Source organism: Actinia tenebrosa, unplaced genomic scaffold (genome assembly GCF_029948245.1).
Source record: "Actinia tenebrosa isolate PJP-AT-01 unplaced genomic scaffold, QUT_ActTen_1.0 PGA_scaffold13__45_contigs__length_12533684, whole genome shotgun sequence".
In the NCBI taxonomy this organism is placed as follows: Eukaryota; Metazoa; Cnidaria; class Anthozoa; order Actiniaria; family Actiniidae; genus Actinia; species Actinia tenebrosa.
This window is the reverse complement of record NW_028292573.1, coordinates 2,369,383-2,392,343: the sequence shown is the minus strand read 5'-3', so window position 1 is coordinate 2,392,343 and position 22,961 is coordinate 2,369,383. Positions and strand designations below refer to the sequence as shown.

At 37.3% G+C, this 22,961-nt stretch overlaps 2 protein-coding genes and 1 long non-coding RNA gene across 3 annotated transcripts; 2 read left to right on the top strand and 1 right to left on the bottom strand.

Moving 5' to 3' along the window:
- The first annotated feature begins 329 nt into the window (after nucleotides 1–329).
- Nucleotides 330–22,021, top strand: LOC116297637 (putative G protein-coupled receptor CG31760). Its single transcript, XM_031705899.2, has 10 exons — nucleotides 330–1,427; nucleotides 4,072–4,198; nucleotides 4,967–5,302; nucleotides 5,904–5,972; nucleotides 6,355–6,464; nucleotides 6,747–6,961; nucleotides 7,419–7,557; nucleotides 19,595–19,700; nucleotides 21,076–21,228; nucleotides 21,687–22,021. Exons 1-10 carry the CDS (start codon nucleotides 559–561, stop codon nucleotides 21,906–21,908), a joined length of 2,346 nt encoding a protein of 781 aa, XP_031561759.2. The 5' UTR covers nucleotides 330–558; the 3' UTR covers nucleotides 21,909–22,021.
- LOC116297643 (uncharacterized) lies at nucleotides 5,166–9,996 on the bottom strand. The gene is made up of 3 exons (XR_004197250.2): nucleotides 9,938–9,996; nucleotides 5,881–6,021; nucleotides 5,166–5,267 (listed from the first exon to the last, which is right to left on the bottom strand). It is a non-coding gene; the product is annotated as an uncharacterized LOC116297643 (long non-coding RNA).
- LOC116297641 (uncharacterized) lies at nucleotides 12,408–15,278 on the top strand. The gene is made up of 2 exons (XM_031705904.2): nucleotides 12,408–12,616; nucleotides 13,375–15,278. The coding sequence occupies exons 1-2, from the start codon at nucleotides 12,608–12,610 to the stop codon at nucleotides 13,720–13,722; spliced, it is 357 nt and encodes a 118-aa protein (XP_031561764.1). The 5' UTR covers nucleotides 12,408–12,607; the 3' UTR covers nucleotides 13,723–15,278.
- Nucleotides 22,022–22,961: the final 940 nt, after the last annotated feature.

Below are 22,961 nucleotides of genomic sequence, written 5' to 3'. Positions count from 1 at the left end.
GTATTCGTTGCTAAGTTTAGTACATCTTTGGAGTCATGAATTTAATAGTGTGGACTTGATGATGTCTATCGCTAATATGAGAATTAATCCTGCGCTGTTTTGAAATGCTTTGGAATTAACGATGTCTTTAGACATACGTATTGTGTACAAATTCTTGTATAGTTGGAAGTGATAGTTTTCTAATTTCTATATATTCATGTGCTCTTCTTCTTCTTCTTTTGCCCTTTCTTGTATTATTTTGGTCGTTTTATTATTATTTACGTTCAGGCATGACGTTCTTGCAGTTAATTGGATTTTTTTTGACTCTTTGAATGACAATGACATCTTCAATTAACTACCTAAACATCCAAGTATTAAATTATATCACACCTTTTATTAACTCACAAGACTTGTAAATCAGTCCTTGGTGGTAAGACAGATATCTAATCCCGAAAGCTCTGTAATCCTTCTGTTAAAGATTGACATAAATACAAAGACTCACATCAGATATATAGACAGAATATTTTATCTTGGGATTTATTTAAACCAGCGCGTGTGTTTGGTCTTGGAGCTCGTATAATGTACATCAACAAAGCATATAAAATTCTTATTGCTACTCTGTTAGTGCTTCGATACGCTGTTGATGCAAAGGTTGAGGACCGAGAAAATACTGATAGTGCTAGTCATCTGTTTGATCCAATGGATTCAAATGGGGATCCTTCTGTAGTCAATCCGAGCAGGCCACAAATTGAAGACACACGACCTAGTGTTTTTGGAATGACTGCACGAGAGGCACTTCGCATCATCGACAAGATACGACTCGAAGATTCCGACTGCGAGAAGATGCTCGAGACTCGAAGCATGGAAGTCTTAAGGATCAAATATGAGAACACAGTGTACAACAGGCAAGCTGAAATAGCTATACGAACTGCAAATCTTGTTACAGACATGCTTCCTACAGGATCTACAAAGTCCCTGCCTGGACAACCATCCAAATCGGTTCTTCTAAGCAACAATGACATTTTGTACAGTATCGTAAGGAATAACGTGGAGAGCGATAGCCTGATCTTTGGATCGGCTGTCATCTTCAACAACTATCCAAATTTCGGAACTTGGTACGCCCCCTATGCTTACAGAAACCTTAACGATCCTTTCATCAAGGTCAAAGACCTGTCCACAACTTGGAGCTACTTACATGAACTGTTTGTCAACTTTGTTAAGGCCAAATCTCTTGGTCGACCTTTTCCTCAGCGTACGACGTATTTCTTCCCACGGTATAACAAGACCTCCGATAAACCACAAGTAAGTTTGACTCACTTTTTCGTGGAGTCGCTTGATGGATTATGGACAAGGCCCTACTACGAGTGCACGACTTCAAGGGCTTGGCAAATCACTTACACTGCACCTATCATCGGGAACTGGACTAGTGGAGCAAAACCTTCATTCATGTAAGTGTTTACTAATATTGAATCCAATTTATCAGCGAATGAAGTTTGTTAATGGTATAATTATAAAATTTTGAATTGAACGAGGGCAAGATTTATAGTTAGGTGACTGAGAAAATGAAAGAACCTTGTTAATCCGGACATCGGAGGGGAACAAAGAAAGTGTCCGTATCACCAACAGAGGTGAGTGTTCGTAATGCGGGGTTTGATTTGATGTGGGCATTGTTTGTAGAGGAAGCCATTTGCAAGCCAGGCCAGTGCAGCACGCTTTGCTACACACTTCAAATTTTTTGCCGACTTTCATTTAGCCTTCATATCTATACTTTAATTTTGAATAAATATGACTAGGACTTTTTCCATAGAAGTGGCTTTTTTAAGGTTAATTATATAACGACCAGATGTTTTTTCCCCTTTGCTTTAAAGTTGTTTTCGGTACAATTTAGACTTTTGTCGGCCATTTTTAGGCAAATTAAATGACAGGTTAGGGGCGGCTCGTTAATCACTGTTCAATTAAGACTTTCCATTTTTTTTCATTATTTTTAACACTTTCTAACTTAAGTAAACTTTCCTGGTTTCAAATTATAACACGATTTTGAGCAATAGTTTTAGATACTTTTGTCGAAATAACGAGGATTTCTAGCAAATAACTTCAGGGAAAGTTTATAGTTACGGTTCATCCGAATTATTTTACTCAGTGTTTGGAGTTCAAACAGAACACAAGTTGTTATCATACTCAGTTAAATTCGTTTGGAGCGGTTTCTTTCGCGTCTTCGGTTGTGAATCACATGTCTCCAGATAAAATCAAGTGCATTTCCTAGCGATTTTTGTTGCGATGTTTTTGCGATTTTTTCCATAATAAATAATGGTAAAGAATGTACTTTTAAAGTTTTTTTCAGTATACCAAGATTTTCCTAGACGAATGTCTCTTTTGAAGGATGATACAAAAGATTTCATATTTCCGAAAATTGCCACAAAAATCGCAGCAAAAATCGCCAGTGTAGGGCTTCACAACAATTTCAAAATTGGTGGAGATTTTTCAGTGGAGTCCTTTTCTGTCTTTAGCTGTAGAACATTTAGCGGAAACGTTTCGGCATTGTTTCAATGCATTGACTAATTACTCTTTATTTACGTTTTGGCGCCTTTGCCTACCATTTACATTGAGTGTGCAAACAGCAATATAGCTTGACAAAATATTTATTTGCTTTAAATGCAAGGCGATAACAGAGTAAAAATGTCGTGGAAATATAGTTTATTCAGCTAGTTTTACCTTCGAGGCTGTGTACTTTGTCTTTAGCCTTCTGTGTGTCTGTCTTTTACGGGGTTTACCCGTCTTTTACGATATTTGTTCGTTACCGTGTACCTCTAGTTTTGTGTTTTGTGTCCAAATCAGAATTATGATTTTTATTAAATTGAGTGCCATCGAATACAATATACAATACTCCTCAATCCTTGCTAGACTATCTGATTTCAAAAGTTTAAAAGTGCTTTATTTATATAATGAACTATATATTCTCTCAATGATATTCTTGGGTCGCGTTCCTTGAGATTTGTTACATACCTAAATTTCCATGGAACATATTTATTAGCATATCAAGAGCTTTTGCCGGATTTCCTTTATAGTTCATATTTAATATTAGAAACTGAAACAGCTAGAAATGAAAGGTTTACCGACTGTCCCATGAGTACTGGCAGCTGAAATTAAAACAATCGTATGTACGTACACTGTACTGAATAACAATCTTTTTTATCGCGTCTTTAGCAAAGGATTTAGCAATCCTATCATGAAAGACTTTAGTTGTACGAAAATTTATTTCATTACATAAAATAAACTTGTAACTGACGTTTTTTAAATCGGTAATCTTTTCTGAGCCGTTTTTTATTGTTCTCTGTTCTATTTTTGCAAAGAACCTTTGTGTTCATGTGTACATAGATTGTTATAATTCTTTTAAAAGAAAAAACAAAGCTTCAGTCAAAAACAAGCAATAACGACAGTTGGTAATCCTACTGTATTTAAAAAAGATTAAAGTCAAAAATTATTGTCATTTATGTGAAACACAGACCACCAAAAGTTACCTAAAACTAGAATATGTGATCCGTTTTGCCCCGGCGCGGCTTGCCCTTTGACTTTCAGTCCATATTCATCTTGTTTTTAGTCATACAATTTATGGCAGGCTTCCCTAAACATGTTCAACTAAAGCGAAAAGCGAACCGCTACCGGCTTGTGCCTTGTGTTTTGTGCCTTTCCAGCACGTATATTTGCCAAAAAACACTTCTACCTAGAGAGCGTTTTCACGTGACGTCATAGCGGCCATCTTACATTTTCTAACATTGGGGAATTGAACTCTTTTTATTTTTATGCAAAAACTGTGCAGAAAGTTTCTATTGTTTGGTACACTAATATGACAGCCTTGTCACGTGAGTGAAAACCCTCTATGTTATAAGCAAGAACTAAGGCTATACTGGACTGGGATACCTGTGGTTTCGAGCCGCTCTATCAAAGCTGGCCTTGCCTTCCGTCAACAAGTTGTCACTTGATAAGAAACTCATGATACAAAAAGTCGCTCTGATATATTATCTGTATTATACTATGTATTGCATGTTGCTCTCTTGCTAGCTCTTTAATTGTTTTTTTAAAATTAATTTCCAGGGGGGTGACAACTATTGACATCGAGCTAACAAATGTGGATATCAACCAGTGTGACCGTGATTCAGGGGGTCCTTTTCAGTTTGAGGTGTTCATTGGTACACATCGATGTAAAAACTTCACAACTATGGTGAGATTGCACCCGGAGTTTTTAGTGAACATTAGCGTGCGCTGTCGGGCTGTAGAACAACCCTGAGAGTGCAAAGCACTAGGCAATTGAAGCAATATTGGTTTTACTTTCGCCAGCTCTATGGAACAGGTTCTGCACCATCACGTGCCCATAATACAGCTTGGGCTGCCTGTGGTTAGATGGCAGATCATTAAAATCCCTTTTCTCTCGGGAATTGAATTCTTTTTTTTATGCAAAACGATTGTATTGATCCTGCCATCCAATATGGTTGCCGTCACGTGATGGTGAAAACCTTTATAGACAGATCGTCGATTACGGCCTCATTCTATTGCAAAACGAGGGACAATGATCTATCGAAACTACTTTTTAGTCATTGTTAATTTAGCCAATTAGAAGACCGGATTAAAGCTAACTTTTGTCGTTCGTTGACCGAAACCAAAAGTACCGCATGCCCTCAGAGGGACAAGTTTGCGCATGCGCAGGATCTACTGTCCCCTGGGGACGATTATGCTGGTTTTACGAATGACCTTGTCTTGCTAGCATCCCATGGTAATAATGATAGAATATTGGACATATTAGTCAACTTGGTGCCGATAACTAAATAAAACCGCGAACATCCTGTAACGACTCACCAAGATAGCGCGCCAATGACGTCAAACACAACACGATTAGTCCAATCAATTTGTAACTCATGTTGGCCGACTAAGAAAATGTCATAGTTATTTACCATTGTTTCTAGAGTTATAGTTTATTTTTCTTTTCCTGTAGTGTGTTCACACAAAAGGACTTGGATTCCAGGCCGGATCTTACAAATGTGTCTGTAGGCCTGGGTTCTATTTCCCGGTAAACTTTGCCCGCAAAAACTGGTTCAATGGATCGGAGGTAGAGAAGCTAGCACAGGATAATAGGAGTATTTACTATACGAATCCTGATTCCTTTGAATGTCTTCCTTGTCGGGAAGGCTGCGTGACGTGCGTCGACGATTCGCCGTGTGTCGTGACTTTAAACTGGCCATTGCGTTACGCCTTGGCGAGCATCACCATTGTCGCTGTACTTATTGCATTAGGGACTGTTGGCGTTGTTATATTTTACAGAGAAATCAAGGTTAGTGAATACGGAATAAGCATTTATTAACATTTATTAAACATAATCTAGTGCATTCAAAAATCTGTTTACAAAAAAAAACGTTTTACAACAACTACAAATTAAAATATAATAATAATAATAATGATGATGATGTGATGATGGTGATGATGATGATGATGATGATAACTGTGTGATGATGATCTTGATGTGATGCATGATGTTATAATGATGTTGATGATAATGTTGTTGATGGTGATGTATGATGATGATGATGTGATGTTGATGGTGATGTACGAAGATGAGGATGATGATGATGAGGATGATGATGATGAGGATGTTGAGAATGAGCCCATCAAAATCAAAAATACTGCAATATTTGACCATGTTTGTCAAAGCTTGTATAATAACGATATGTTTGTCAATGATATGAAGCCTTGAAGTTATGACCCATAAACCTCATAGCACTTATGTACATAACTGCTGTGCGCAATAAATTACGAATATATATGTTTTCAGTTATTGTCGAGGAATAGATTTCAGGTGTGCACCAATGATTTTGTAGATAGTGACAGTACTGAGATTAAAGCTTAATTTACTTATCGTTCTGATGTGTTTTAAGGTCATCAAGTCAGCCAGTCCACAGTTTCTCTGCATCATTCTTCTTGGTTCAATATTAATGTATCTTGAGGTAAGATTTTGTTGACTCTTTGAGTTCATCCAGTAAACAAGTATCAAATCTGAAGTTATAAGAAAAGTACTATTTGATCACTCCTGGACAGGAAAGATTTACACGGACACCCAATCATCCAACTCCCTTCTCCCCATAGCCGTCCCAAACTATCAACGGTTTACAAAAGACCTAAAAAAGGAATAAATCGGTGAGGAACTGGTGACAGGTGAATGTGACAGTCGTATAGCGTGACTCTACAGGCGATTGTGTTACAGGAGTAGAAGTAGCAGATGGTAGTTATTTTGTTCCCTTAAGATGCCCCCACGATGCACTGAAATGGCAACTCCACCCAGCTTTCCTTAAGTATGGAATGGACTAATTTGCTTTTCTTTTCTTGTAGATTGTAGTCTTGTTCCCACAAGCCGAAGAACTGCTTTGCATCGTTCGTTTGTGGTTACGTCACTTGGGTTTTGGTTTGGCATACACGTCACTCCTTCTCAAGACGTGGAGGTAAATATGCACCTATTTCAAAAAACCTCCGTCTACTTTCCCACGTTCCCTTTCCGTCGTTGTGGTGGTCGGTTCGATTTTCTTATGATCCAATTCGATACAATATGCCAGCACTAAACCATTTTCTTTCCTCCTTGCACACCTCAAAATCGCGTGAAAAAACCTAGAGCGTCACTAGGCAACGGCTAGGGTACACCATACAAGGTCCCAAATGTGTATTCTAAATAAAAGTACCACTGCATATAGATTTTTTTCAAAACTCGCATTTTGCTCATGTCACAGAATTGCTGTAATATTCCGAGTCAAGTCAGCTCAGAAAATAAGGTTGACTGATCGTCACTTACTGACTCGCCTCGCTCCCATACTGGCCGTGTACTTGGTTTATCTTCTGGCCTGGTCACTAGCAGCTTCCAACAGAGTCCTGGAGCACAAAGACACCCAGGATCGAAAATTCTACGAGTGCGCAGTGGATTGGTGGGATCACGCAATACTGATATGTAAGTTTCTGGATTACTGTATTTAGTTTCGTTCACAGCTTCGTTGCCAGGTTACATGCGCATGCGTAGAGTAAGAACAAAGGAGGTCTGAGGTCGAGAGTAGTCTTTTGGAGCGTAAGCTGATAAAAAGGATCCCCTATTTGCGTGATACAACTTTTTGTGTTGCAAGGACGACCTGCTGCCGGAGACACGCACATAAATCAAAGCGACAAAGATTCATTGTAATGACACACTGTACTGAGGTCGCAAACAAAATCACGCATGACTTTAGTGCGTTAGTGAATTGCGTCCCATGGTTTAAAGCAAGAGTCGTTATGTACTCGCAGAGGAAGGGAACGAGTGGAGATTTCGCGCCATTTCCTGTAATCCTTCTCAAATTCCGCTGACCGCTATGCATCGTGATGCGCAAGAGAATTTTTCTTCTGGAATCAATCGTTAATATCCTTTTATCTCGTAGTCGAAGTTCTGTTCTTGTTGTGGGGTATTCGTCTATGTTACAACGTACGCAAGGCACCGTCAGCATTCAACGAAAGCAAGTTTATCAGTTGGTCCATTTACAACATGTTTGTCGTGACGTTCTTTCTTAAAATCGCAAGGTAAGCACACGTCACAGTTATTTGTGTTTTGTGTTTTTTTACTGTTTGGGTTTCCTGTGTGGTATTCTGAACCTGAGTTTGGGCTACCTGTGGTTTGAGTCTTAAATTCTTGAGTTTTTTGGAGGTTTCTATTACAATTTGCCATTTTTGATTGGCGAAAAGATCTAAACAGATAATTGATAAAAAGTAATTAATTAATTTGACATCTAATTTTTCCGTAAGAGTGAAGTCACTTTTAGAAGCACTTATCAGCCCCTCCTCCTCTTCCAATCCAATATTATTTCCAACACTCTCCCTACCCCTCCCTTCCTGAAACCAAGGGACTCACACCAATGTAAAAATTAACTTAATTCAAAATAATCCCCATCACAGGAAAAAGCAAATACTAATTAGTAAAAGTTGAAAATTCGATTGATATTTTACATAAAGAACTTAAAAACTTCGTCGGAAGGACGTACGTTTGGAGGGACACCATACATTTCTCTGTTACTTTTGCATTGTTTGAATGCTCATAGATTTGTTTCTATATAGCCAAACGTTCTGAAACTTAATCAATAAGCTTTTTGTAGGTACTCTTGCATCTAAAGGGGGTTATTATTTTTCTGGAACCATTTTTGTTTTCACGCTCGTACCCAGTCCCTTGCTTGATATAGCAGTCTTGAAAACAGTTGATAAGTAATAAAATCAAATAACTAGTTTAATAAATCATATGAATTAAAATAGCAGTTAATAAGAAATTCATGAGTAATATTCCTTTGATAATAATTAATGCTTAGTTTTTCATGGAATCCATTTTCTTCTGTGTCACTAGTTTTGCCTCATAAACTAACATGTTTCTATCAAATTAGTATTTTTCTTTTGACAACTTTATTTTTGATATGTGAGCGCTTCCAGCTTCCTTCTTGTTTCCTGTGATTGACAAGGGCGGTTCTTGACCTGCAATAGTATTTCCTTCCAACCCACTCCACCCGGCCCCACCTAAGTTACCACACCCAAAACCTTACTATTCCCAGACACCCAACCCCGACCTTACCATTGTTGTCTATACTGATTTTGTCGGCCACAATTGACAGTATAAACTTTGGATGGATGGATGAGACGAATAAATGGACGAGTAAATGGATGGATGGATGAGATGAATGAATGGACGAGTGAATGGATGGATGGATGGAACGAATGAATGGACAAGTGAATGGATGTATGGATGGGACGAATGCATGGACGAGTGAATGGATGTATGATGGGAAGAATGAATGGACGAGTGAATGTATGGATGGATGATTGGGATGAATGGACGAATGGATGGATCAATAAACAAATAGATGAATAAAGGATGGATAAATAAATGAACGTTTACTGAAATAATTGAACAAAATGAATAACTAAATAGATATTAAATAAATAAATAAATAAATAACGAACACAATGAAAAGAAAAGAAAATCGAGGGAAGCTGAAAGTTAAAATGTAACTTAAAACGATGCTAATATAGAAATCAGTTGTACCGTTATTGGAAATGAAAATAAATATACCTATCACTTATAACTACTCCGGATAAGCACACCGAACTCTGCATCAATAATAACATCCATTCAAAGCTGATACTCTATCAAGGGCGAAGGAAATCCGTTTCAAAAGGATGTCTCGTAAAAGCCGACCGGACGAACGTTTCCAATGCACTAATCTTGTCGAATCTTCCTCTCGTTCGAACCCGTACGACATCCTTAAATTCTTTATTTATTGACTTACGGTATTCTTTTATTCTCCCTCCATTTCAAACCACAATTCTGTGAAATACGAGAATATACTTTTGGGTCACCTAGCATTGAATAGATCAGAAACTAAGAGTAATATTCTGCAGTTTCTTGATGGCGGACTTCAAAAGACATATCCGTCAGATAAAAGAGGATTCATGCATTTTATGAAGACGTGCACTATCGATTTGTATCTAAATCAAGTCTAATTTCTGTCACCTGACGAGCTTATGAATATCAAAGTTGATAGTAGCATTATGTTTATCAACAACCGCAAAAATGAACCGATCGACGGCAACACTTTACTGATAAAAAACACACGAAAACGCTAATAATATCAGCATTTCAAAATACCTAATTTCAAAATCCGAATATCCTTTTTAAATAAACAATTGTATTTTTAGTTCATAACTTCAAAATTTTTTATTAGCTCTATTTTTATTTTTCGACATTTAAGGAGTATTTATGTTAGAATATTGAGATGTTTTGCAGCATTCAAGGTGCCCTTGTTTGACCTTCCCTCGTCTGTTTTCGTTTATCTCAGTCAGCCCAGAACAAACTCATCCTTTTGAACCCCTTAGGCTATATTTACACTAACTCAACTCTAAATTTAAATACGCTGTTTACCGTGTGACATCCGTAGTGACCCTGACCTTCGAGAAATCGTCCAAACCATCTACATCATGAGTTCGGCTTTCAAGGACTTTTAACTCGGCTTGAATAACTGATTCCTGTTTGCTTTCATCTAGCCATGTGTGAATGTGAATCCGATCAGAAGATTAAGCGCAAAGATAAATACAGTTTTCTAATTATTTTGTAATATTTTGAAGCGACACTAAAATTTTTCTCAGTCTTTCATTTTCAGTGGCGGGCTTTGGTTTTTAAAATCTTTGAGGATTCTTGCTGCGTTTGTTAGTTTTTTTCCCCCTGAAGTAGCGGCCGAGAGAGTCATACTATTAAGCGAGATTAAATGGCCTATCGGAAATTATATATTGACTTAGGAATGCATATTTACATGTGGCCATTTCTGTAAAAAGCCCCGCTAGTATCATAGCAACAGACTCTAAAGGTTCAAGATGGAGAAGCAAAGCCAATAGTTGTTCATTCATATTTGATTCAATTGATTTTTTTCTTTGTCCCTTTGTTTCGCCTATGTATGCTACTAACCAATTGATCACGAAAGAAAAACATTACAATCTTCCCGAGCTGCCGTTCCAGAGTTCAAAACCAATAGAGAAAGACGATGCCCGAAAAGAGGGTTTAGGAGCAGTTTGATTCATACGTGACCCACTATTGCTCATGATTCATCATTATTCCTATTTTGTTCGGCCCGGCTCTTTTTAGTAGTTGTGGCTACTTGGCCAATCCTGTGATAAGGTTTCTTTTTCCCATTGATGATGACCTAAATTCCACTCTCAATATCCCATTTTTGATAAAATACCACAAGCTGATATTTCCCCCTTTCTCTACTTTCCTCCAAAATGAAGAAAGAAAAAAAAAAAGAAAAAAGAAAAAAAAAAAAAAAAAAGAACACAGCAAAAACAACAAAGAAATTAGGATGAAGGTCATGTAGACTGAATGGGGAGGGGGGATGCCAATCCCATTTCCCAACCAAATTTTTTCATTACGAATCCCATATTAGTCCTTCAGAACCCCTAGAAAACGGTGTAGGAAAAATAGAGGTCCCCAGCGATAAAGCTCTTAATCCCACGAGTCAGGCTGCACCCTTAGGGCAAATTGAAAAAAAAGAAAGACTGGTCATCCTAAAGCCAACCTTGGGGCACAATGACTCCGTTCAATGGGCCATGAGAGAGAAAAACAGATAGGGTCAATCCTACTGTTTTCTCAAGGATTATTCTAAATCAGTGCTGCGCCCTTGAAAATTTTCCTTGTTTTGAAAGAGGCCATTTAAAAATAGCAGCTATATTCTATTTTAAGGCGCCATCCACTTTTACTTTATTTGCGTTTTCCTTATGTGTGGGCTTCCTGTGCGATGACTCATTTGTGAAATGAGAATTAACTTGAGTAAATAGAGAAAGATTTTAATTTTTAGGTAAATAACAATAGCTATGGTAGAAGCAACTGACGAGTAGTTTAGATATGATACGTGTAATCTATCATGCTGATCAGCACACTACGACTGAAATAGCAATATTAAATGTCATTCACGATAAAAGCACAAAGACAATTGTTTGTTTTGCTACAAATCACTCGAGCTCACCCACAAGCTAAACGTGTCGTAATTCGTTAATCGGGTCCGTCGCTTGCCCAACATTTCAGAATTACGATGTTAGTCCCTTCGTTCGGCGTATAAACCGCTCTCTGAAGTCAATCATCTTTTTTTTTTGTATGAAAGTCTTATCTCAAAGTTGACCGAGTTATGCTCTTCTGTTGTTAATGAGTTTCCTGAGCTGATGATGGTCAACTGTTTTACCAACAATATCATTCGAAAGTACTTCAAACTAGCACGTAAATACCCAGGTATTATGTTCGTAACAGTTGGTCTTAAAAAGCGAAAGCACGGAGTCATCACGAAACTGCCTCAAACGTCACCGAATCTTCACGTTTGTCATCGCTTTTTTAAAAAGATCAATAAAACCCGTGAGTAAATACAAGACAACTGTTCGAAAAGGGGTAATGAATTAAAGCTAGATACTAAATGAGGTATCTATGATATGATTTCTGACTAATGAAACCATGTTACTTGTGAATCAAGTATTTATGTGGGCTGAAGTAAAACCGGCTCATACATTGAATCCCAATTTAGGCTCGAATCACAATTTTACCATACAAGGCGAAGCGTGAGATTTTCTCGAGGGCTTCACACGTTTATCCGGTGAAACTTTTACGAACAGAGGACTTTGGAAGGTTGTTATCAAAACATTTAAATCGAAGCTGTGTGATTATATTTGACGTTCGATGGGAATCACCCCACGGAATCCCGTGACAAGGCTTCCGTGAAAGATGCTAACGTGACGGATGACGTCATCGGGTCACAACTAGTTCGTGATACCTGGACGCCATGCATGTACGAGTGGCTGTGACGTCAATGTTTCCTGACGGGATGTCTAGAATTGTGACTCTTTCGCAAGAGCTGCCAACGACATGCACGTATATAAAGACTGTGATGTCAAAGCAGACACATTATACGAATTCAGTTTCAATATACGAGAACAGGAGGCCGACCGATCAAGCCGGGAGTAAATTCAAACCAACACAAATTGGATTTGACAGAATTTAGGAGCCATTGGAAAAATCATATGTTTACCCCAAAGACAGTTAACGAGACCTGGAGCGATGGGAAAGGTAGGTAAGCGAGTTGAAAAAAAAAGTGTTGTCGTTGGTTTTAAGCTTTCACTTTTCGAAAGCCAATTTTGACACCAGCTGTTTTGAATGTGTAGCGAGAAAGACGAACCCAAGATCTTGAAGAATTCAAAATTATTTTCAAAATACTTCAAGTAAATATTCATTATGAATCGAAATGTAATACTAATTGTTCCGTACGCGTGTTCGTGCATATTTTGATCCATACGCCATTTCATTACGTTTAACCTCTTTTAGTCGTCATCAGTAGCTACACCCAACAAGCTCGGATCAAAGATCAAAGGCTTTTAGAAAATTTCAAAGATAAATGTTCCTTTATTCCTCTGTACTGTTTATTGTTACGTTTCACGTACGAAGTATTGGCTTTTAGTTCCTCCTCAATCCCCGGAAAATATAATAATTGAATTGTGAATTGAATCTAAAATACTCGTAAAATTGTTGATTTGGATGTGATCGTTGTAGCATATGTCATTGTAGTATAATCCGACAAGCCATCTTCAAAGTGTATGAATAATATTCAGTATGAGGCGACATGATGGGCGCAATGAAACCTAAAAATAGATCTCAATTGATCTATATGCTTGACGTCATATTTGTGGTTAATAATTAATCTAGACCCATGTATTCTTACCTCTGAGCTAGCCTCGCTTTACTCAAGAAAGCAAGACATCAGGCAGCTCACTCCAAAGACCATGTGTTTGACCATAGGTTTGACTCTATTTTTCTTTGTCATTTCATAGATGTTTGAATGCTTTAAAGCCAACATTATGGGATGTATACCATCTCGACAAAGATCGTCAGAGGGTTCTGTGACAGAAGATCCATCAGAAACACGTACAGGAGGCTCGTCAGAGGACTCCAAGAAAAATGCTAAGCCCAATCTAACTCCTACGGTTCAAATGGTCAACGACGAGACCCTTAGGTTACTACAGGAGATTGGCGAACTCAAAGTATTCAACACAGCGAACACGGACTGTAAGAAAAATTTAGTTGTACATCATGATATTATGTTGGCTCTAGAAAATCCAAAATCCTTTGGAAACGCTGCGAACTCACCGGCCGAACCAGCTACGGCCAATGTGAAATAACAAAGCCATTTGGTCTGTCGATTTTCAGTTTGGAAACCCTTTCAACGTTGTACATTTCGAAAAGTGCAGCCGAAAATTCATGCCGAAGAGATGGACAACTATATCAACTGCTATTTTCGAGCGCTCAGTTAAGCCAAACGCTTGACTCCTTCTCGAATCGATATTTCCCGAAGCTGGTTGGAGTGAGATGAATCGAATGGACCGAACGTAGGTCCGACTGCCAAAGATTGATTCCCGAAAAGAGGCCTAGACTGTCCTGATGGTTGGAGAAGATATTGTTTTATTTCTCCGCGGTTCGATCAAGGTTTTGCGGCCTTGTAATGGCGACCAAACAAATTCATCCGTGTAAATGCATTCGTGAGCCATCTATCAAGTGATCACTGTACATTTAGCGGTCGAACACGACTAAATACTGAATGGCATATGATAAATTAGACCAAAGTAAATAAGCAGAAAATGCTGGGAAAAATAGGAGAGAGAATATGAAGGTTTATTGTTGAAGGTGTGTGGGAATCGACGGCTTAAATCCTAAAGCTACGGGAATGAAGTTGACGTAAATGAATTGGCAAGCTGACTGACTGTGAAACGAGTACTTTATTATTTGACCATGTTCGTGTGGTTTAATAGTAAGATATATTGACGACCACATCGCTGTTAAGCAATGAGAGAGAAAAGGACAGCGAAATTAATCGAATAAATCAAGAGGAAAAATATCCAGAAGTATGACTGGGCGACTTGAGCAAGATGTAAATAAGGCTTATGATGCATTCATAAATATTCAAATGTCATGTATGTTGTGGTGGCCACACGCTCTTTACATATGTAGCTTTACCAGCCTTCACACCAACATTGAAAGCGAAAAAAACCACTTTGAGCCGATAAAATATCGAAGGGAATAGCTATACTATCGTGGCTTCTCCTGAGGACTGGGAGTGTAGATAGATGAAAAGAATTCTGTCTATATTAAATTTCTCGAGCGAAGCACATTAATATCGTCCGTCCAATCCATCGAGTATCTATCTACCTTCATTTCACCAACATGGTATTTTTCTTTTTAGTTTCATGCTCTATACGAAGCAGAAAGAAGATAGAATGAAGGCAAATTTGGGTTTATAACGGCAGTGTAAATTTTTGGGGAGAAATGCTTTTTCAGCATTTCGTGTTTCTCGAGAAAATTAGAGTCAAAATGATGAATGACGTCATCAGAGCAGAACAATAATTTGCATCGCTAAAGGTTAACTGGTAGAAGATATTGAAAAACATTTACCTCTTGGCTACAAAATTTATAACTCTATTTATATACCATAAAGAAATAATGGCAAAAGACCCAAATTATTCTGTATATAGTAAGTATAGCACGCGTAGCAACCATAGCATTAAAAGGCATACTAATATAGTATAGAATATAAATATTATATATATATATATGTAGTACTAGTTAGATATATGCACGTCTAGTCTACCGACTATTCCAAGTACTAATATTAGTCCTAGGTCTAATAATTCCTATGATTTATCCAATGCATAATGAAATAAAATCGACTATTTATTTATCATTCATGGATTGGTCTTTTGCTTAGTAACTCGTAATGGAAAGTTTTAATATGGCGCTATGCTGATTATTCCCGTTGAAGCCTGAAATAATTTTTTCAGATCTTTCTTCACAGCGTTCGCTTAGATCGCTCATTCACTTTGATGATCAACACATCTATCATGCTGATTATTATTATTAGTATGAGTGTAATAATAATAATAATAATTATTATTATTATATTTATATAATAATAGTTATTATTTTAAAATAATTTATCTTATGGAACATTACGACAACATTATTATTATTACCATTATTATTATTTTAATTTAAAGTCTGCAATTTAGGCCGGGAATCTTGCCAATTTTTTCACTCCATTCTAGCTATGCTATAATAAAAGCGATGCATTCAATTCACAGGTGGAAAATTCTGTTCACCGTATACATTTTTAATTTTTAATTTTTAAAACAGACTCTTTATCCGACATTTTTGAATCTCATGCGTTTTTGAATGTTATTTATTTCAAAAATCGTGACTTTTTACTTAAACGTTTGGATTAAAATGAGTGTTATTTTCTCCTATTTGATTGGACTCGTAAATAGCAACACATTATTTGCTACGTAGTTTCTTTAGTTTCCTGGTAGTCGTATCATGTTTTAGCAAGGGTTCTACCTAACTACCTTGGTATGATAGCATAATTCTAAATTCAACAGTCTTTTTATTGGCAAAGGAGGATTGGTCAATAATTAGTCTAATTTACGTAGCTTCTGTACGCGACAGGTCACCAGGCCCAGAAGAGTTGTCCGAGAGACACTGGGTACTATTGCGATAGAACTAAGATAGTTAACACAGCACGTGAACTTTAGTTATGAAATTTAGTTATTAAGAGGAATATGGGAGATTGTTATTGAGTTTTTCTTTTGGATTCGATAGGGACACATTCGGTAAGTCTATTATAGTTTGTAGTAGATCACACAGATTGATTCTAAGACTCTCTTTGATTGTATTTATAGTGAACCGCACATCGATGCACGACACATCGACTCATCAACACAGCATACTTTCGAGAATTTCTATCTTGTGGCATAATAACGACATGAGAGATAATGAATCTTCGTTTAATCTGATTAGGAAATAGATGTATGTATTGAATGCGAGTTTCATGAAGGACCCAATAAATATAGATTGATGAAAGCATAGTTAATATCGATGAAAGGCAAGAATATTTTCTACAGCTTCTTAACTCGTGTTTTTACCTATGATAATTAGAGTTAAAGGTGCTAGTTATTTGGCCTACGCGGGGTGAATTTAAATGAGACATTTTAAAATAAGTATCACAGTTCAAAAGGGAACTAAATGGAAATATATATAATAAAAATGATGAAATAAATGCATGAAAAAATGATCGGGAACTGATCTCATGAAAAAAAAGCATTTGAAATAAAATGAAGAATAAGAAAAAGTTAGAATATACTAGGGAAAGTAAGAAGAGTGATTGAAAAATGGCAAGAAAAATAAGAAAGTTGTAAATGAAATAAACTCATGGTCAAATAAATTTGTGTGAGAGAAAATGGATCTCTGACTAGGAAAATGAATGGAAATGAGAAAAAATAAATAAAACGACTGAGATGCATGGTATGTATTACGACATCTCGTCAGATAAACTGTAATAAGTTATTATGAAGGTTTTGTTTAATGAAGAGAGGGCCTTTATTTAGCACATGGCTGGACGCATCATATTTCATTGGATTTACTATAGCCTGTCATGCCGTGTGTTTTAACTTCGCCATCGTACAGGTGCAAACTGTTGACAGCTTATTCAAAGTATTAGGCACCTTTGAAAGTAAAAATAAGTCTTTGAAGGAAGAATATAGTCTTAGGCGAGTGTATATTGGAAAAAACTAATTGAATTTTATTCAAGGTATTAAAAAACCTTTGAAAGTAAAAATATCTCTGAAGGGAAAATATAGTTTCGTGCGACTGTACAGTGGAAGTTTTCTTTCAAAGTTTATCGAAAACATTAGACACCTTTGAAAGTAAAACTAGAAAAAACTCTGAAGAAAGAATATAATCAATTGTTATGGGCTTGCAATGAGAAAAGCCATTCCTATGTTGTTGCATTATTTATGGTGTTTGTCAAGTCACGGATGTAAAACCCCAACTTTTACAAAATAATTATTACCAAACTAAACTAGTACTAAAAAGGAATAAATAATATATATGTAAAATAATGTAAGTTTTTATAGCGTTTCAAAAGTTTCTGAAGAGCTACTTTAGCATTAGAATTTACCGTTGCATATTTAACTTTTTACGAATCGTTGCTAATATTACTAAAGGCACCAACTTTTCTATCCTGAATTTTATAAAAACCCGAACGCTTAACTTTTAATACAGTCTTAATGACGTAGGAAACTTAGACTCGAGGGCTAACTCGATTAAAAAATAACCGAGCAAGCACCCAATCTTTCTAAAATGTGAACACTATGATTGCTTTTTCATGGAATTGAAGGGTATGCTCTTGTTCAGTTTGTACCGAGCAAACCAGGTGTTCTCGGGGAATGCTCGCAAAGAATTGTTGTAGTTGATCAGGCTGTCATAGTTTCAGTTGTTTATCGGCGAACAAAGAGCTATCATTTCACGATAATTTCATAAAAGGATTGAAACAACAACGCACCATTTGACCCATACATGTAGGTATTCGTTATAAGAATAGGTAGAATTTTAAATGTATTGCTATAACTTAGCTAGGGAAGCAAAGATTCAGAGTATTTTTTCTGACTTCGACCGCTATTTTTTTTTAATCTATGAAGCCTGATCAGATTTCTTCTTGGGCGATGATTGGTTGGTTTTTGATGGGCTGTCAAAACGAACTTTGTATGCGCGAAAAAATGTCATACGATGTCCATACCATACCGTGCTCTCAAATGGCTTCCCATGACCACCAATCAAAATGCACTTTCAAAAAGTAAACCACTCAGTCAGAATGCTTGAATACAAAATGCATGCATTTGATAAGGACTTTAATTAGATATCCAGTTATTATTTTTGAACCACACAGATTCAACTCTGGGACTCTTGCATAGAATCTATTATAGTTTGTTTCATATATATATATATATTCATTGAATCTATAATCTCTTTTTACCATCTGTTCATAGGGTGTGGTTTGTGATAATACAAATAATGACATTCTTAGTACAAATAAAATGAGAAAATAACAATCATTTTACGACTACAAACGTTTTGGTACAATTCACCATTTCTGAAGTAAATGACATTCAAAAATGTCGGATAAAAAAGAGTAAAAAATGTGTACAGTAATCAGACTTCTACACTTGTGAATTGTTGAAATGCATCGTTGTTTTGCTATTGACCAAGAACTGAGTGGAAAAGATGGCAAGAATTCCTGCCTAGAATGCAGACTTTACAAATGATCATCATCATCATCATCATCATCATTCGGAAAATATTTCGAGGTTTGTTTGTCATCCTTCACAGCCAACCCCAAGTGACTGTGAGCTCCATTCATTCGACATCAGCATGTAATCACAAGCTGCAAAAGGCCTATTCTTTAATTAGTTATATATGAACTTTTCAAAGAGAGTATTTTGAGTAGCCTAATATAACCCCTCTTTTAGAGGTAAACAGTACTTCCCCCGATTAAGGTTCACATACTCCTAATTCAAGTCGGCTGGAATCATACAGTAGAGAGTTTAGCTTTACGTTCACGGCAAACGTGTAACGTCAGTTGATGTGAAACGTTCTTTTAAAAAGCTTAAAAGGAAAACCAATAACATTCAAGTAGTAGAAAAACGAAAGAATATCTGTGTGTAGTGAGAAAGTTTGCAAAAGGTAAAGTAAAATACAAGAAAACGATGAAAACGTGGTCACGTTTGCCATTTGCACGAATTGAGAACAAAACTCAATCTAAAACTCTCTACTAGTGAGGACCGACTCGAACCGAGAACACTTCGAGATTTTTCATGTTGTTATTTCCAGAACTTTCTACTCTTTCAAACCCTGTAAAATTGGGTTCAAATACACCAAGTGATCAAAGATAAATCTTATTTTCAATCAATTGGACCAAGGAATTATTTACAGTATGCGGTTTGAATAAGTGACAAAAAAACTGGAAGTGTCCACGGTTCGAGTGCCCTCAATGTAATCAGTTAAACGAGTTTTAAATGAGTGGAAAAAAAACATAGAAAAAACATAGAAAAAACATAGCATTTTTAATTTTTTTAACTTTAAAAAATATACAGACGTTTGTTTTCGACTTGCAGTCACGTGACTTTTTAATGCAAAAGGACTGAGAGTCGTTTGTTTTTCTATTGACAGGTTATTCATTACAAGTGTTGCTGGTCCAGACATGAACTATCTCATCGAGTTCTTCCGTGTTCAATTCACTGTGTCTGTTTTAATAGGACTTGTGTTCATTCCCAAGGTAAGAAGACTTCACCAGTAACCATTTAAGAACAGAAATTTACTTTTCCAGGTGCATGGGTAGGCTGTGGTTTGAACAGGGAGGTGAACCGGTTTGGTAGATGAACATATTAGCGGTGGGTTTCTGAAAGTGTTGTGTGGTATTATGTGTTGGTACCTGGTGTGTAAAGTAGTAGTGTGCTGTAGTGTTGTGTGGAAATGTGGATGTTGTGTAGTGTGGAGTAGTGTTTTGCATTGTGCTGTACGTGGTGTTGTGCTGTGCTGTAGTATAATGTAGTAGTAGTGTGGAGTGGTGTGTGGAGTAGTGTTTTGCAGTGTGGTGTACGTGGTGTTGTGTTGTGGTGTAGTATAATGTAGTAGTAGTAGTGGAGTGTTGTGTGGAGTAGTGTTTTGCAGTGTGGTGTACGTGGTGTTGTACTGTGCTGTAGCATAATGTAGTTAGTAGTAGTGTGGAGTAGTGTTTTGCATTGTGCTGTACGTGGTGTTGTGCTGTAGCATAATGTAGTAGTAGTGTGGAGTGGTGTGTGGAGTAGTGTTTTGCATTGTGCTGTACGTGGTGTCGTGCTGTACTGTAGTATAATGTAGTATTAGTGTAGAGTGGTGTGATAGTGAGTGGTAGGTAGTGTGATACCTGGTGTTTGGTGTGTAGTGGTATGTGTAGTGATTATGGTATGTGTGGTGTAAATTTTCATACATCTTTTGGTATGTTCCTGATGGATGGTATGTGAGGTGCTGTAGTAGTGTGGTGTGTGATGTTGTGAGGTGTGGTGTGTTATGAGGGTACTGTGGTGTAAGGTAGGGTATGTTGTGGTATGTTGTGGTGTTGTGTGTGGTGTGATATGGGGTTGTGTGGTGTAAGGTGTGTTGTGGTATGGTATGAGGTGTGGTGTGGTGTGTTGTGAGATGTATTGTAGTGCTGTGAGGTGCGGTGTGGCTGTGGAGTGACGTAAGGTGCGGTGTGCTGTGGTGTGAAGTGAGGTGCGGTGAGCTGTGGAGTGAGGTGCGGTAAGGTATGGTAGTTTGGTGGTACTTGGTGTGTAGTGGTGTGTGTAGTGCGCAGTGATATTGGTGGTGCGAAGTGGATTTCATGTATGTGCCGGTAGGTTTCCACAGAATGTTATCGTAAGATGAATGAGCATATAATTTTGCGCTCAGTGACATTTGTTGCTCTTGGATTTAAGTTAATGATAATTGGAGTGTGATTTTAAGATGTCTAAAACTGTGTTGTTGGAGTTGTGCATTCTTTACATAACCGTTAATATTTGTGAATATTCTGGCACTGAAATGAGACTAACCATAAGTGAGCTGCCATTCAAGAAAGACAGCGGTACAGTAATGATGTTTGAGTGTCTTCTGACTCGCATTACGTTGTCTAGATTTTTAGGATTATCAAAGGAAGAGGTGACATGTTTGATACTAGCGGGAAAATTGCTTCCATTAAAGGAGCAGCACTGAACATGAAGAACATGACCAGCGGTATTAGTTCTGAAGGAACTGTCAACATTGCTCAGGAAAATGATGACTTAAAGGCAAGCAACTCATCTGTCAAGATGATAATCATTAACATCTTCTCCAATGACATTGTCATTATGCATCACCATCACCACCACCATCATGCACCACCACCACCACCATCATCATCTGCATCATTATCACCATCATCATTATCATCATCTGCATCATTATCACCATCATCATTATCATCATTGTCATCACCATCATCATCATCGTGGTCATCATAATCATCATCATGGTCACCATCATCATCACCATCATCTTCACCATCATCATCATCATCAACATTTTCATTACCATCATCATCATCACCATCATCATCATCACCACCAGCATCATCGTCATCATTATCACCAAGTTGTACAGATTTAGCTTGAAATAGAGACATACAGGTCAATACAACATACAAACAAGTCTGTTGTTTTTTAATCAAATATTAAACCAATAACCGATGTTCCTCTTGTTTTCTTAGGCAGAAATCCGTAAGCTGTACTCGCAACTTGAGCAGATCAAGACCTCCAACATGGAAGCTGGTAACCGCCATTTATCCAAGTCCACGTCGAATATCTACGACACGAGTGCCTCGTTCTCCAGCCTTGGAACAAGTTATGCAAATCCAAATGCCACTCCCAGGAGAAGCAGAAGAAATCAACGCCTATCTCCTGCTGCGGAGCTCGCTAGTGACTACGTCTAATACCATTCATATCTCAATATGTCTTTCCTCTTCGTTCTTATCTTACAGTTTTTTTGGCTTTTTTAAAATGTAGATATTTGAACGAGATGGGAGTAAATCTGCGAAACGTCTAATTGTGATCCAATTTTCATAGAATTTCCGATCCCTCTTTACAGTTATTCAGACTTCCTAAGCTAATATGTTGGAACTTTGAAATCAGTGTTTTAGCGCGTGTGTTTCTCCCATACCCATGGAGTTATTCTAATATAATAATAATGGGATTAACAGTGGATATTACAGAGTGGCTCTTCTTCCACTGGATTCCAATGCACCTTTTTCTCAAGCTAAAGGTTGCGCCCTCCACGATACCAGAACAGGAGCTTTATGAGAATCATTATACACTTCAATGAGATTTTTCGATAACAATTCATAAAACCGATTATTCTCCTCTTTAAATATAAAACTGTCTTCACAATTTTACTGAATTTGCGTTTCCAGTTTTGTGGCCCGTCAAGATGGATGACCACGCATCCTTGAAAAAACGGAATTTAGAATTTAGAAGTTGATTTTTATAGAAGGAGGAAAACCTCGAAACGCATAAAAGAACCAATAAACAAATCTACTCGCGTACGACATCGAGCCCGGCGGGACTCGAACCCGGGTCACCTTGGTGAGAGGCGAGCGCTCTAAGTACAGTATAACGAAGGGCGGGGATGATTGCCGTTTTTTTAGGGGTTGAAATAAACCTTTTTACTGATACGGCAGCTATCTTGAATGCTATTGTTTTAATCAAGGCATTACGGGATGCCTAGGGGGTAACTATTGGAAAATTCATAGACTGCACAGTTGTCATCGTGTCTTTATATAACTTTACGCTGTTCGATGAGAAGCACATTTAAAAAGGAATTGAATGATTTGCTGGTAGCTGGAACAATATAAACACCAAGACTTCAAAGTATTTGAAAACGTAGCCCCGCCAATTTATGCTTTATAAATTTTCTACGTGTTTGGCCCCTCGACATCCCATTATTCAAGATGGCCGCCTTATCAATTAAAGGGTCTATGGTAAGTCAC

What these genes read in the sequence shown, in the direction of transcription:
- LOC116297637 (XM_031705899.2), top strand. Translation starts at nt 559, where the DNA reads ATGTACATCAACAAAGCATATAAAATTCTTATTGCTACTCTGTTAGTG. An exon ending in GTAAAAACTTCACAACTATG is followed by an intron (nt 4,199 to 4,966) that starts GTGAGATTGCAC and finishes CTTTTCCTGTAG; the next exon opens with TGTGTTCACACAAAAGGACT. An exon ending in CAATATTAATGTATCTTGAG is followed by an intron (nt 5,973 to 6,354) that starts GTAAGATTTTGT and finishes CTTTTCTTGTAG; the next exon opens with ATTGTAGTCTTGTTCCCACA.